The 16,347-nt window shown below is 38.2% G+C and overlaps 1 protein-coding gene and 1 pseudogene across 1 annotated transcript; both read right to left on the bottom strand.

Moving 5' to 3' along the window:
* Nucleotides 1-1,056: 1,056 nt before the first annotated feature.
* LOC147342368 (olfactory receptor 10G9-like) lies at nucleotides 1,057-1,978 on the bottom strand (annotated as a pseudogene).
* Nucleotides 1,979-12,401: 10,423 nt separating this feature from the next.
* LOC147342367 (olfactory receptor 8B3-like) lies at nucleotides 12,402-16,004 on the bottom strand. Its single transcript, XM_086384130.1, has 2 exons — nucleotides 15,097-16,004; nucleotides 12,402-12,483 (listed from the first exon to the last, which is right to left on the bottom strand). Exons 1-2 carry the CDS (start codon nucleotides 16,002-16,004, stop codon nucleotides 12,402-12,404), a joined length of 990 nt encoding a protein of 329 aa, XP_086240256.1.
* Nucleotides 16,005-16,347: the final 343 nt, after the last annotated feature.

The following is a 16,347-nucleotide window of genomic DNA, read 5'->3' as shown; positions in this document are numbered from 1 at the left end:
AAGAATTTAAAGTCAGATTGTGTGATGGAGACTGAAGGTATTTGATGGTAGCTTTGTCCTGATCACACTGACCAAACCTGAGAAACCGCAGGGCTCTCTGAAGGTGGTGATGGTTCCCAGTCTCTGAAAGGAGTCTCTCAGAGCCACAGCTTAACCTGGCAGACCTATCTAGAGAGACAAGTTGCTCAGAAGTCTGGGACTCTTTCAGTGTGGCAGCACCAACCAGGGTCAAGATGTCCTGGGAACAGGACTAGTTACCTTTGGACCTTCATGCAAACAGACACACACGTAGACACAAACACGCACACACACACACACACACATGCAGCCACAAAAAGAACCGAGGAGGCAGGTGCACAGCTGCATCCATAGGTAAATGACCTCTGATAATTGCTGCTGTCCTTGAACAGTGTTAACAGTGTCCCCAGATTCTAAATCCCCATGTTTGTGTGCATAAGACATAAACAAAAAAGCATATTATCAACTTAAGAATATATAAATAAGTCACTCCTCTGCATCCGAGGTCCAGACTGAATATTTACTTTTTAAAAAGGTAGAAAGTGAAGTTGCTCGGTTGTGTTTGACTCTTTGAGACCTCATGGACTGTAGCTCCTCTGATCATGGGATTTTCCAAGTAAGAATACTGGAGTGGGTTGCCATTTACTTCTCCAGGAGATCTTCCCAACCTAGGGATCAAACCAGGTTTCCTGCACTGCAGGCAAATTCTTTACCATCTGAGCCACCAGGGAAGCCCTTAAAAAGGCAGAAAAGATGTTATATGTTAACTATATGTCAATAAGAATGGGAAAAAATGTAACATAAATGTGCTGCAGAGAAATGAGTTCATAGATCAAAATTTAAGCATGTTTATTAAAAAAAATTTGTAGTTTTTAAAAATTCTCAAAGAAATCTGTGAAACAGATATTTCTAAGTAGTTTGAATAAAGTTTAACACTGAGAACTATATACATAGTACATTTCATGTTGATAAAATTATATTACTATATTATACTATTTTATTACTATTTTTAAAATAAGCATATGTACAGTGCAAAGATTATTTGCTCTGTGAATATGCTACTTTGTCTTTAAGCTTCAACAGAGCTTTCTTCACTTCCTTGTTCCTGAGGGTGTAGACCACAGGGTTCAGAAGGGGCGTCATCACAGTGTAGAAAACAGCCACAATCCTGTCCACAGCCTCCTTGGAGCCTGGTCTCAGGTAAATGAAAACACAGGGAACAAAGAAGCAAAGGACCACAGTGCAGTGGGAGGCACAGGTCTGGAAGGCTCTCCATCTCCCTTCTGAGGTGCGGACTTCAGGATGGAATGGACAATGGACACATAGGACAGCACTATCAGGAGAAAGCAGCCTGAAGCCACCACCCCAATGTTGACAAAGATCACCAACTCGTTGGCAGAGGTGTCTGCACAGGCCAGTTTGAGGATGGGTGGTGCATTGCAGAAGTAATGCTGCATCTGGTTGGGTCCACAGAAGGGCAAACAGAACGTCAGTATGGTCTGGACAGCAGAGTGCAGAGAGCCACTAAGCCACGTGGTTGTGACCAGGAGAGCGCATGTCCTCCCACTCATTATGCTGGTGTACCTGAGTGGGTAACTGATGGCCAGGAAGTGGTCATAGGACATGATGGTGTAGAGGAAGCACTCGGTGCTGCCCAGGAAGTGGAAGGAGTAGAGCTGGGCCACACAGCTGGGAAAGGAGATAGCACTGCCTTCTGGGGACACCAGGGTCATCAGCATTTTGGGCCTAGTGACTGTGGAGAGTGACAAGTGGGTCAGGAAGTGTAGTACATGGGGGTGTGCAGGAGGGGATTCACTATAATCACCAGCAGGATGAGAAGGTTCCCCACCACAGTGAGGACATAGATCACCAGGAAGATTCCAAAGAGGAGCGTGTCCAGCTCTGGTGAATGGGGAAGGCCCGTGAGGATGAATGTTGTCACTAGGCTCACGTTTGTCATTTCTCCACATTTTTGCTCTCTCTCTGTGGGAATATCAAAAGCACCCAGCATTAAGGGAGAACTGAGAACCCATTCTCTAGATAGAAGCTGCATCATTCAAGGCAGATAATTCTAGAGTCATACTCAACTTTGTTTATTATGAAGCTTCTTTGAAAAAAGTAATGAAATGATTTCACCATCATCCTCTCTTTCTCTCTCTCTCTCACACACACAGATATGCAAAAGGAAGTGGAGAAATTCTATGCATTCATCTATTGGTGTATCATAAACTACTACAAATTCAGTAGCATAAAACAATTCAAATTTACTCTCTTAAAGGTTTTTTGAGTCAAGTCACCTGGGTTTTCCTGCTCAAGGACTCACCACATTGAAATCAAGGTATTGGCTGAGTTTGAAATCTTCACGATCCACTTACAAATTTATTGAGGTTGTCGTTATTCAGTTCCCTGAAGCTCAGTAACTGGGACTCAGTAACTTGGGACTGCTCAGTAAATGATAGTGAACCACACAGCACTGTGCCTTTTATTACAAAATTTCCATATATATAATATATGATATATATGTATGCATAATATGTATATAATAAATGTATATATCATATATGTATATATATATATATATAGAGAGAGAGAGAGCAAAAATTCTCATTGTGCTATAGAGACTTCTCAATTTCAAAAGCTACAACTTCAAAGAAAATTTCATCATTGGTATTGGTACTGGTATCTCATTAATAGCACTACCTGCTTATATAGGAAATACTCTTGGAACAGGTTAAGAATCTAAACTCCAATACAGAATTCTACAATCTCCAATATGATCAGTAAAATACCAACCCTCATAAGATTGCTGGTATGATGCTTGTCTTATGTGAGATTATGGTTTATGAGGCTCTAAGAACAGAGCTGATATGTGTTCTCCCAGCTACAATCCACTGGGTAGGGGCTGGTTTCTAACATACATATTTCAGTCTTAAATATGAAAGTATTATTAAAGATGATATCCCTCCCCCCATCTTCCATTCCTCATACTCATAAATCCAGGTGATGCCCTCACAACAGAAAACAATTCCATCAAATATCTGACGCATATTTAAAACCTACTACCTGTGACAAGAAAGACAGAACCAGTGAAAGAATAAAGGGTCTATGCCATCTGGAAGTCAAGAAAAGTAGGAATTGTTTACAGTGGGAATTGAGGAAGAGGTGATGTTTGTAATTTAATGCAAAATATTGTTGAGATCAATATTGTTATTATTTTTTGAGCAATTACTCACCAACATGGGAGAAACAAAGTTCTCTGGTCTTAGCAAAATGACCATAAAAATGATCATATCTCCAGACAATGTGGCTTGAGCTAAAATAAAGCTATATTTTTCAAATACGAAAATAAATAACATAGACTTATCCTAATCACCTATATGGATATCAGAACTCAAAAAATGGAAATTTTTACTGTACCAGTGGGATTCCACCATCAGAATACATCATGTTTAGATTAGATAAAGTATGAAAATTTTCATCAGGTGAATTGCAAGGTAACCTGAGACAGGAGTATCAATGAAAGGTATCAATGTTTGAATTGTGTGTTCTTGTAATAGCAACTTCCGAGAAGGCAATGGCACCCCACTCCAATACTCTTGCCTGGAAAATCCCATGGATGGAGGAGCCTGGTGGGCTGCAGTCCATGGGGTCACTAAGAGTCGGACACGACTGAAGAGACTTGGCAGCAGCAGCAGCAGCAGCAGCAGTAATAGCAACTTAGTCCCTCTTCATAGGTCCTTATTACAGACAGTATGTATGTATGTATATATATATATATATATACATATATATACATATACATACATATGTATGTATGTATATGTATGTATGTATTTATGTTGTATATACAGTTGACTTTTGAACAATACATGGCTTAGTGGCATCAACTTCTCACTCAGCTCCTTCACAGTCAAAAATCCATATATGACTTTTTACTCCCAGAAACTTCTCTACTAATAGCCTACTGTTGACCAGAAGCCTAATAGATAACATAGCAGTCAATTAACACATATTTTGTATGTTATATGTATTATATACTATAATCTTATAATAGAGTAAGCTAAACAAAAGAAAATGTTATAAAGAAAATCATAAGGATGAGAAAATACACTTACTGTACTGTGTTTATGGATACTATAAGTGTATGTCAACTGTTTACAAACAGAATCATCTGTGTGTCACCATTCACCTCAATATTGTCTTATAGAAGACACTGTAGATGTTATACATATTACTAACACTAGATCTCAAAAACAAAAAGATAAAGTGAAAATATTTGTATTTATTTACAACTATAACAACTCATGACTTCCCTGGTGGCTCTGCAGTAAAGAATCCACCTGCCAATGCAGGAGACATGAGTTCAATCCCTAGGTTGGGAAGATCCACTGGAGGAGGCAATGGCAACCCACTCCAGTATTCTTGCCTGGAAAATCCCGTGACAGAGGAGCCTGGCAGGCTACGATCCATGGGGGCATAAAAGAGTAAGACTCAACTTAGTGACTGAAAAAAACAAACAAAACAGTAACAACTCACGCATTAATAAGAAAGAAGCAGCTATATGATCGCTTCAAGGTAGCCTGGCCCATATATTAATGAATGAATTCTTAGAAAATTCTTATGTGATACAGTATTACAGTTCTATCCCTTCAGTTCAGTTCAGTCAGTCGTGTCCAACTCTTCATGGCCCCATGAATCACAGCACACCAGGCCTCCCTGTCCATCACCAACACCCAGAGTTCACTCAAACTCACATCCATCGAGTCAGTGATGCCATCTAGCCATCTCATCCTCTGTTGTACCCTTTTCCTCCTGCCCCCAGTCCCTCCCAGCATCAGAGTTTTTTCCAATGAGTCAACTCTTTGCGTGAGGTGGCCAAAGTACTGGAGTTTCAGTTTTAGCATCATTCCTTCCAAAGAACATCCGGGACCAATCTCCTTCAGAATGGACTGGTTGGATCTCCTTGCAGTCCAAGGGATGCTCAAGAGTCTTCTCCAACACCACAGTTCAAAAGCATCAATTCTTCAGCGCTCAGCTTTCTTCACAGTCCAACTCTCACATCCATACATGTCTACTGGAAAACCCATAGCCTTGACTAGACGGACCTTTGTTGGCAGAGTAATGTCTCTGCTTTTCAATATGCTATCTAGGTTGGTCATAACTTTTCTTCCAAGGAGTAAGTGTCTTAATTTCATGGCTGCAGTCACCATCTGCAGTGATTTTGGAGCCCCCCAAAATAAATTCTGTCACTGTTTCCACTGTTTCCCCATCTATTTCCCCTGAAGTGATGGGACCAGATGCCATGATCTTAGTTTTCTGAATGTTAAGCTTTAAGCAAACTTTTTCACTCTCCACTTTCACTTTCATCAAGAAGCTTTTTAGTTCCTCTTCACTTTCTGCCATAAGGGTGGTGTCATCTGCATATCTGAGGTTATTGATATTTCTCCCAGCAATCTTGATTCCAGCTTGTGTTTCTTCCAGTCCAGCATTTCTCATGATGTACTCTGCATATAAGTTAAATGAGCAGGGTGACAATATACAGCCTTGACGTACTCATTTTCTTATTTGGAACCAGTCTGTTGTTCCATGTCCAGTTCTAACTGTTGCTTCCTGACCTGCACGTAGGTTTCTCAAGAGGCAGGTCAGGTGGTCTGGTATTCCCATCTCTTTCAGAATTTCCACAATTTATTGTGATTCACACAGTCAAAGGCTTTGGCATAGTCAATAAAGCAGAAATAGATGTTTTCTGGAACTCTCTTGCTTTTTCCATGATCCAGTGGATGTTGGCAATTTGATCTCTAGTTCCTCTGCATTTTTTAAAACCAGCTTGAACATCTGGAAATTCATGGTTCACGTATTGCTGAAGCCTGGCTTGGGGAATTTTGAGCTTTACTTTTCTAGCGTGTGAGATGAGTGCAATTATGCAGTAGTTTGAGCATTCTTTGGCATTGCCTTTCTTTGGGATTGGAATGAAAACTGACCTTTTCCAGTCCTGTGGCCACTGCTGAGTTTTCCAAATTTGCTGGCATATTGACTGCAGCACTTTCACAGCATCATCTTTTAGGATTTGAAATAGCTCAACTGAAATTCCATCACCTCCACTAGCTTTGTTCGTAGTGATGTTTTCTAAGGCCCACTTGACTTCACATTCCAGGATGTCTGGCTCTAGGTGAGTGATCATACCATCGTGATTAACTTGGTTGTGAAGATTTTTTTTGTACAGTTCTTCTGTGTATTCTTGCCACCTCTTCTTAATATCTTCTGCTTCTGTTAGGTCCATACTATCCCTTACACAGTATTAAAAACATTATTACTTCTTCTTCTTTTTTTTTTAATCACTTATCTGTGGTGATAGGCTAATACAGTTGCTTCCATGATGATCGAAAGAGGCATTCTGTATGGTAATGTGTCTTTGAAAGCAAAGTTATGATACGGTTCAAAAACTAACAGGTTTCCACAATGTTAGCTTTATATTAAATATCTCTCACCTATGCCTGTATGAAAGTGAAAGTGTTAATTGCTCAGTCGTGTCTCACTGTTTGCGACCCCTCAGAATATAGTCCGCCAGGCTCCTCTGCCCATGATATTCTCTAGGCTACAATACTGGAGTGGGTTGCCATTCCCTTCTCCAGGAGATTTTCCTGACCCAGGAATTGAACCTGAGTCTTCCATATTGCAGGTAAATTCTTTACCTTTGAGCCACCGTGGAAGCCCTATGCCTATATATGAATATCTACATATAATTTATGCATTTGTAACATACCTTTTTCTTATTTTTTTCAATATTTCTAGGCTATACTACTTGTGATTTTTTTCAAATTGTTTAAAAGCTCCAAAAATATTTCCAATATATTTATTGGAAAAGTTTGCATGTAAGTAGATCACAGTGTTCAAACCCATGTTACTGAAAGGTCAGCTGTATATATATATACCCAAGAGAGAGAGAGACTTGATAGCTGTACTTAGGTGGAAGTCTAACAATCCCCAAGTAACTTATCTCTGAATGAAAGCTTAAGAAGGAAAATAAGGGGAAGCAAGAGAAATCTATCTTTCTAAGAAATTACCTTCCAGTATGTGATGTCTTTCAACATAAAACTCATGTCCCTTTTTAGTTCTTTTTTAACCAAAATTTTAAGCTTTCTATATGCTGTGTTGAGGTATTTGTTTGCAGGTTACTAATAAAAGAACAGGTACAGTTCTATTTACTTGATGAGAAAGAGTGGTTACCCTCTGTTCAAGGCCCCAACTAGTTTATGTGCAGAGAATGGAAACTAACACAGCTAGATGGGTAGGAGATTAACTTGATTTAGTGTCTCAGGGGATAGAATTACACCTGGGTCTTCAGGTTACCTTGACAAGCAGAAAAACAAAAGAAAGAGATTAATAAAAGGTTTTTAATAATTATACTTATATTTCTTATGTGTTTGTTATTTGAACCTCTTGAGAAGAGTTCATGTCATTCTGGAACTAATATTTGTATGTAAGAAGAAAGGTAATGCAAGTAGACTCATAACAGATTCCTCTCAGCCTAAAATGGCCCAGCATCCATAATATTCATCCCCAGCTGGCACTCTCCATCTCACTGTCACTCTCTTCCACCATCTTCTTCAGGTGTTCTAAAACATTTTCCAAATTTATTTTTTTAATATATAGAACTTTAGTGTGGCTTTTCCTAAAGAAACCTAAAGAAGCATAATTATTTCCAAGTTTACAATTAATAATCAGATTCTATTGATGTCATTTCATTGCTTTTACAAGCATGACTAAAGCACATGATATTCTTTAAGGGTATCTTATTTTGCAAATTAGCTTTTCATGAACTTTCTTTTAGAGTTATAATCATTTTATTGATTCATCTGAACTTTTTCAAATTAAAAGTACTAATTCAAGTTATAAATATCAACATCTTACTGACTTAGATGAAAGAAATGTTTCCTCTGACATCTGTTTGTAGGTTATTCTTTGGAAAAAAATGATGATAGTTTCCAGATTTAAATATATTTATATACACTCTCAAATCCAGTAATTCCACACCAGAAATCTATCTCATGAAAACAAAAGCAGTAGTACATAAGTAGATATTTTCAAACTCCTGTGTTAACACATGATTTCTGATGGCAAGACAACTGAAAATCTAGTGAATATTCCCAAAGAGAAATGGGTAAATAAAACATGGTACTACTACATCATGAAATATAAAGCAGTTATTTGAAATACTGAAATATAACAACAGCAGTTAACTTTGAGTGGTTTTCAGGAGATAACACGATATTTTTTGGGGGGATGGTATGTGATATACAGAAGTGTAGTTAGCATTGTGCCATTTTTGTAAAGCAAGAAAGACAATTTGTGTGTCATGAAAGCATAGAGAAAGAAGCATAAGGATAGATTATTTGTTTTATTGGAGTACAGTTTCTTTACAATGTTGTTTTAGTTTCTGCTGTTAAGCAAAGTGAATCAGCTATAAATATATATATATATCCCCCTCTTCCTTGGATTTTCTTCCCATTTAGGTCACCATGGAGTGTTGAGTAGAGTTCCCTGTGCTATACAGTCAGTTCTTACTGGTTATCTGTTTATACACAGTACTGATAGTGTATATATGTCAATCCCAATCTCCCAATCCACTGCACCCTCCCCTCTCCCCTTGGTATCCATATGTTTGTTCTGTATGTCAAGAGCAGAAGGGTATAAATGAGCTTATTAAACTAATCTGGGGTTGTGGTGTGTGAGTGATTAAAAAAAGTTTAAACATACAAAAATAATAAGATAACATTAATGATGTAATTACTTTTAAATAATGTGCATTGTTGTATGCATACAGAAATCAGAAAATATAAGCATTGTATATTGATCTACTGACTTGGAGGAAGGTCCATAATACAGAATTTAAGTGAAAAAAGTAAACTAAACAAAATCTCATATTTCAGTTAAAACATACTCTTTCACACACACACCCCCACATAACAAACAATCCAGAAAAGCCAAAGACAAAACTTGTAAACGGAATAGGAATCAGGTAGAATTATTCCAAAATCACTCCTAATGAATATCTGGTGAGGGTCCACTGCTGTCTCCATGGAGTTCAGTCCCAGAGAGGGCCACCATCACCACAGACATAAATCCCCTAGAGCCCTGTTGTCATGAAGTCAGCCCCGCCTTTCAAACCTGTGTTGCCAGTGCTGTCATTGGTTTCATTGATTGGTGTCATTGATTTCATCCTCTCTTGGACTCCCAACCACTGGACCACCAGGGAAGCACCTATATTTTTCTTAGTTTAGAACATTGCCTTTGTGTTGAGTCATTTCATTCACTAAGACTGCTGTTCATGTTTCACTGAATTTTGAAAACAAGGTAAAGTTTGTATATATTTTTTACTTTATACATTTAGAATCAAAATACTCAAGTCTCAGCTCTACTACTTATAAATCATAATTTGGAACAAGCATGAACATCTCTGAGCCTCAGTTCATCATCCATGAGATGGGAACTGGGGTCCCCTTCCCTAATTCCCTCACTATTCTTCCCTGAGGAACACACAGCCTGACAGATGCAACAGTGCAGAGGAAACTGCAGCACGACCTCTAAGAGCAATCGTGACACCCTATGCATTCTCTCTATTAATGTATGAGGTGGGTCTACTAAACCTCATGCCACAGGGGCACTTCAAACTGCCCAGGTGATTCCACCAGTCTCCCACTTATTGAGGAAGAGGGAGTTTCTGCCTTAGAATGTAAAACTTCTCCATTGAGCAAGCTTTTTAATATTTAAAGGTGCCTATTTCAATGGACATGAGTTTGAGCAAGCTCTGGGGTTGGTGATGGACAGGGAAGCCCGGCGTGCTGTAGTCCATGGGGTCACAAAGAGTTGGACATGACTGAGTCACTGAATTGAACTGAACTGATTTTGTATATCAAACCCAACATATAAAGCAGCAACCTCATCTGGTGCCAGGCTGACGATACAGGTAAATGTCCCACTGCTTGAGAGAAAAGTCAGTTGTACCAGATTTGGGGAAACACTGTGTCTGTCCTCAACATGGACATCAGTTTACCAGAGTCAAATTTCAGTAAAAATTTTCAGAATATAGTAATAATTTTGAGTAAATATGACTGCCTTTAGATTCTATTTATGGGTTGCATGCAACTCCACTATGCTGTAATGAGAAAAAAATACCCTGATGGCTTTCTCTCAGCTGTGACATTCAGCCCAGTGCACAAATCACCAAAAATGCATACAAAATGGCTGTTTCATTTGTTGTAGCTACTACACAATTAAATGGATGATTGACTCAATAGCTATTTCTTATCGTTGGATTCAATGAATATTTCCTGCTTGGTCTTGCCTGTCAGGTGCTGAAACCAAGAACCATGTACTTGAATGTGCTTGCAAAGATTAAAAGTGGGTTGTGTGTCCTCTTTGACATAAATCACAGCAAGATCCTCTTTGGCCCACCTCCTAGAGTAATGAAAATAAAAACAAAAATAAACAAATGGGACCTTGAAACCTAAAAGCTTTTGCATAGCAAAGGAAACAACAAATAAAATTAAAAGATAACCCTTGAAATGGGAGAAAATAATTTCAAATGAAACAACTGATAAAGGATTTTCCTCCAAAATATAACAGCAGCTCATACAGCTTAATACCAGGAAAAAAAAAAAAACAATAAAAAAATAGGCAGAAGACCTAAACAGACATTTCTCCAAAGAAGACAAAGAGATAGCTAATAAACATATGAAAAGAGGCTCAGAATCACTAATTATTAGAGAAATGTAAATCAAAACTACAATGAGGTGTCACCTCACACCAGTCAGAATGGCCATCATCAAAACATCTACAAAAAATAAATGCTGGAGAGGATGTGGATAGAAGGGAACCTTCTTGCACTGTTGGTAGGAATATAAATTAATACAGCCACTGTGGAGAATAGTATGAAGGTTCCTTAAAAAAACAGGAGTAAAGCTACAGCATGACTCAGCAATTGCATTACCTGGTATATATACTGAGGAAACTATAATTGAAAAAGACACATGCCCCAATGTCCATAGCAGCATTATTTACAATAGCCAGGATATGGAAGCAAACTAGATGTCCATCAACAGATGAATGGATAAAGAAGATGTGGTCCATATATACAATGGAATATTACTCAGCCACAAAAAAGAAAAAAACTTGAGTTAGTTCTCGTGAGGTGGATGAGCCTAGAGAATACTGGAGTGGGTTGCCATTTCCTTCTCCAGGGGATCTTCCTGACGCAGGGATCGAAGCTGGGTCTCCCGCACTGCAGGCAGACTCTGAAGTAAGTCAGAAAGAGGAAAACAAATATTGTGCATTAATGCATATATATGGAATCTAGAAAAATGGTATGGATGAACCTATTTGCAGGGCAGCAATGGAGATGCAGACATAGAGAACAGACTTGCAGACACAGTGGTGGTAGGAGACAGTGGGTCGAATGGAGAATGTAGTATAGACATATCTACACTATCATGTGTAAAATAGATAGCTGGTGAGAAGTTGCCATATTACACAGGGAGCCCAACCAGGAGCTCTGTGATGACCTACAGCGGTGGGATGGGGAGGGGGAGGGAGGCTCAAGAGGGAGTGGATGTATATATGACTGATGTGTATTGTTGTATGGCAGAAACCAACACGACATTGTAAAGCAATTTTCCTTCAATTAAAATACAAATTTTAATAAAAGGGAAAAAGTGGGTTGTGTGCCATGCAATTGATGTTAGGCAGTGATCTAATAAAATGCAAGGTTTGAAGGCACTAAGAGTGTGTGTGTGTGTGTGTGTGTGCAGGGAGGCAGCATAAGGAGGAGAGTATAATGGGGTTCAATAAAGTGGGGAGTTCAGGAACTAAAGGGACATAGGACTCAGAATGCCTTTTACTTCTGGTTTTCTTCAGCCCTTAGCCACAGTGCACTCTGGTCATACTCATTCTAAAGTGGATCCTGACAACAACAGTAGCTCACTTAGAGCTACTGAACATTAAACACATTCAGAATATCCTCAGGGAACTTTCTGGTCCTTAACAAGGAGGAAGACTTTGTTATGTTTTGAAAACCAGAGCTTTCAAATTGACCAGGCTGGTACATAGGCACAGGAGGATCCTATGGCATACCTGCTTGATTCTCAGCTGTGCCAACTCTGACAGAATCATATATTTCCTCATAGCTCCTTTTATCCCATTTTATAAAAGAGCAAAAAAAAAAAAAAATCCTCTACAAATGACAGTTCTACGCTGTGCATGTAAAACTGACCTTGTTTTCCCCTGACACATCCCTTCCTTTTGAAAGAAGCCCAAATAGCCATATAGTACTTATATGCACTAAAAAATCAAACTGCCTCTGCTGAAACTTCGCCATCCCTTAGTTTTTAATCTGTATGTATGTCTGTTTTTCTGATTAATTTTATGCAAAATAATCCAAAAGAATGAAACCTAATTTTAAAGAAAAAAATTTTTTTCTGAGATTAAATAGGTTTCATTTGTATTTTAGTCTCATCAAATAAAAGATTAATGGCAACTTAAACCCACACTTTGGGTCACTTCAAATACTAATGAAATATATGACAGATTGAACATACTCTGATATCTACCAAAGTTCTCAACAGCACAACTCTTTACCTATTGAGATATACTTTTCTTTCAATCTGGTAAATATATTTTTCAGAACAGTTACTAAAAGAAAAGCAAAAAGAAAAAATCCAACCAAGATGAACTATTTCATATACCTAGAACTAGTTAAGTGAAAATCAAGCATATTAATATTGCAGTCAGGGAATGAGATATGAGTGGTCGTTTAGAATCAGAAGTCAAGGATTTAGCAGTGCTGAGCATCTAAAAACAAACAAGCAAGCCAACAATCCAGATACGCTAAATTTCAAAATATCTAAATATTGAGTGGAGACTAGAAAAACAACAAAGTAATAAATGTTATTATGTTCTCCTGTTGTTGTTCAGTTGCTAAGTAGCGTCTGACTCTGTGACCCCCATGGACTGCAGCAGGCCATGCCTCCCTGTTCTTCACCATCTTCCAGAATTTGCTCAGGTGAAGTTGTTCAGTCATGTCTGACTCTTTGCAACCCTGTGGACTGTAGCTTGCCAGGTTCCTCTGTTCATGGGATTTTCCAGGCAAGAATACTGGAGTGGGTTGCCATTTCCTTCTCCAGGGGATCTTCCTGACCCAGGGATTGAACCTGGGTCTCCCACACTGTAGGCAGACTCTTTACCATCTGAGCCACCAGGGAAGACCCAGAGTTTGCAAAAACTCCTCCGTTGGATTGGTGATGTCATCCCACCACCTCATTCTTTATTATCCCTTCTCCTCCTGCCCTCAATCTTTCCTAGCATTAGGGTCTTTTCCAATGAGTTGGCTCTTCATATCAGGTGGCCAAAGTATTGGAGCTTCAGCTTTACATCCACCCTTCCAATGAATATTCGGTGTTGATTTCTTACATGTTTAAATTCTCTCTTGGCATCATAATAAGGATTTTTGATCATCTTTTTGCCTGTTTTCTCAAAAGAAAAAAAACAACAACATCTAATTCTAAAAAAAGATATTGTAAAAATTAGCTTATTCATTAAATACTTCTTTCAAATTGCCATTGCTCTTCCGGGTGCCATTTGTGGATTTTGTACTCAAAAAATCCAGGTAAGAGTAGCAAAAAGAAGCCAACAAAACAAGGAATGGTTTTATTTTTCCTGGGTCCCACAAGTCCTTTCAGTTTAACTTTTTAATATCAAATAACTTAAGCTTTCATCCTATCTAGAGAAATCCTATGACCCTCATAATATTTTGAGAATCTTCCAGAAAGAAGAGAATCATAGAAATAGTTTGTTTTTTCCTTACCATTTACTTTCTATTCATTCTTCCTAATTTGAGTTTTGATTAACAGTAACTATGTTATCTTTTTAAGAGGTCATCATTTCTCTTCCTGGTTCCCCATGAATTGGTCTTAATTCTAAAAATCACTGTTATTGTGAGGTCATTGTGTATTATAAGTTTTAATGGAAGCTTTATGGACAGTGGAGGATAATTACAGTATTCTACAGCTCAAGATACAGATTTAGAATGAAATACAGCTTCTAAATCTCATTGTCCATTCTCTTGAGGGACTTCTTACTGACTGTGTCTCTTTGGACCATGGACAAATGACACGTTCATGAAAAATTTTCATCCCATGCTTTGTTCTCTAAATTCAAGATCGCCCAAATATTTCATTTTTTATATAAAAAGTCAGCTTTCAAAGCAAATGTTTTCTCATATGTGTTATACAAATAGTATAATAGAAAGAGTGGTAGATTTGAAATATGAGGCTTATAGTCTATTCTAGACTTTTTTTTAAATAAAGCAGCTGTGTTATTTAACTAAATGAATAATATTTCTTTCAGTATTCTATCCATATGTTAAATACATATTGAAAATCTATTGTGCTTCTTTGACTGTAGAAGGTAAATATGAAATCGCTGAGGTAAATATAAAACCAGCTTAATGAATGATGTTCACAGCTACAGAGTGGGCTATATTACATAGTTTTTATGGATCTGCTATAATTGTGAAACTGGCATTTGAGTCGTAGTACTGACCACAGAAGGGAGAAAGAAAAGAGTTAGGACAGATTATCTGATGCATGCTTCTGCTGGCACTAGTGGCATTTAAGAAACCCCCAACGTACAAGGTGTTACTTTATTGATCATTCAAAATCAGACTTTAAAAAGATTTTAAGCTCACACTAGTGCTACTTTATTGATTGTTAGCAGTACCGTTCATCTTCCAAGTGAAAAAAATCCATAGTGATAATTTTAAAATAAAAGAAAATAACTTGTTTCTTAATGCTTTTCTTAAATGAGAAACATAACAAAAACATAAGAAAATTGTGAAAATGGAGATGAAAAGACCTAAAAATAGGAACAATTTGAGAGAAGAGTCAGATTTCCTTCCCCATGGTGAGAAATAGGATGAGAAAGCTGCCACTAAAATTATTAAAAATAAACACATGGAATCTCCTGTTCTATGACAACCTGCACAGAGACATTGATTCTAATAAAAATTTTCCCCTCCCCAGGGTTTTTCTCAGAGCAAGTTTAACATCTTTGTTCCTCAAGCTGTAGGTTAAGGGGTTCATCATGGGAACCACATTGGTGTAAAAGACAGAAGAGATTTTCCCCACATGCATGGACCCAGCAGATGACGGTTTAAGATACATGATTGCCCCTGAACCAAAGAACAGAGAAACAGCAATTATGTGGGAACTGCAGGTGCTGAAGGCTTTGGACCTGCCCTCTGTAGAGCATATTTGGATTATGTTGGAGAGGATGAGACCATAAGAGACAAAGATCGTGAGACTGGGTACAATGATATTGATGCCTACCACAATGAAAACTACCAGCTCATTCATGTAAGTACTTGTGCAGGAGAGCTGAAGCACAGGGAGGATGTCACACAAATAATGGTTGATGGTGTTTGCATCACAGAAGGTCAGTCTCAGCATGCATCCAGTGTGAGCCATGGCACCAGAAAATGCCATCAAGTAGGAACCAAGCATAAGGCTGGAACACACTTTAGGGGACATCACAACATTATACAAAAGTGGGTTACAGATGGCCACATAGCGGTCATAAGCCATTGATGTCAGCACATAGCATTCAGAAATGATAAAAAAACAGAAAAAATAGAGCTGAGTCATGCACCCCATATAAGAGATCATATTCTTCTTTGATAAAAAATCTACCAGCATTTTGGGTGTAAATACAGAAGAATAACACAGGTCTATTAAGGATAAGTTAAAAAGGAAAAAGTACATGGCGGTGTGTAGGTGTGAATTCAGCACAATTAGTGTTAACAAGCCAAAATTTCCCAACACAGTGACCATATACATTACTAGAAACAGGAAGAACAAGGGAAGTTGAAGATCTGGTTGGTCTGTTAATCCCACCAGAATGAATTCAGTCACAAAAGAACCATTTCCAGGAGCCATTCTTCACTAAGGGAATCTGTGGACACAGGAGAAAAGGGTAACATTAGAGAACAACTCAGCCCTTCTGACAATATCTCATCCTACATGAAAGTGTATATACCGAGCATGTCTGATACTAGCCAACCTGGACCCATAGAATCTGCCTTTACCATTATCATGATAGTGAGTGCCATAGACATTCCCTTACCAGAGGCTTAAGATGTTAATTACACAAAGACCATCACAAACTTAGCCTATAGAGAGAGGGCAGTGCAGCCATATGCAAAATATGCCAGAAAAAACTAAAGAGAAGAGAGAGGGATGTGCCAGGACAGAATCTTCCTTTTCACATCTCATCGTTTCT

Source organism: Bos grunniens, chromosome 29 (assembly GCF_055505025.1).
Source record: "Bos grunniens cultivar Pamir isolate PY7600 chromosome 29, Bosgru_T2T1.0, whole genome shotgun sequence".
In the NCBI taxonomy this organism is placed as follows: domain Eukaryota; kingdom Metazoa; phylum Chordata; class Mammalia; order Artiodactyla; family Bovidae; genus Bos; species Bos grunniens.
Note: the sequence above shows the minus strand (reverse complement) of the source record. Positions and strands in the feature narration are given on the sequence as shown.

Bases quoted from the DNA above. Each gene is read 5' to 3' on its own strand.
- LOC147342367 (XM_086384130.1), bottom strand. From the start codon at position 16,004: ATGGCTCCTGGAAATGGTTCTTTTGTGACTGAATTCATTCTGGTGGGA. The intron at 12,484-15,096 runs AACCCTGGGGAG...TCAGAAAAAAAT, and splicing joins GTTAAACTTGCTCTGAGAAA to TTTTTTCTTTAAAATTAGGT.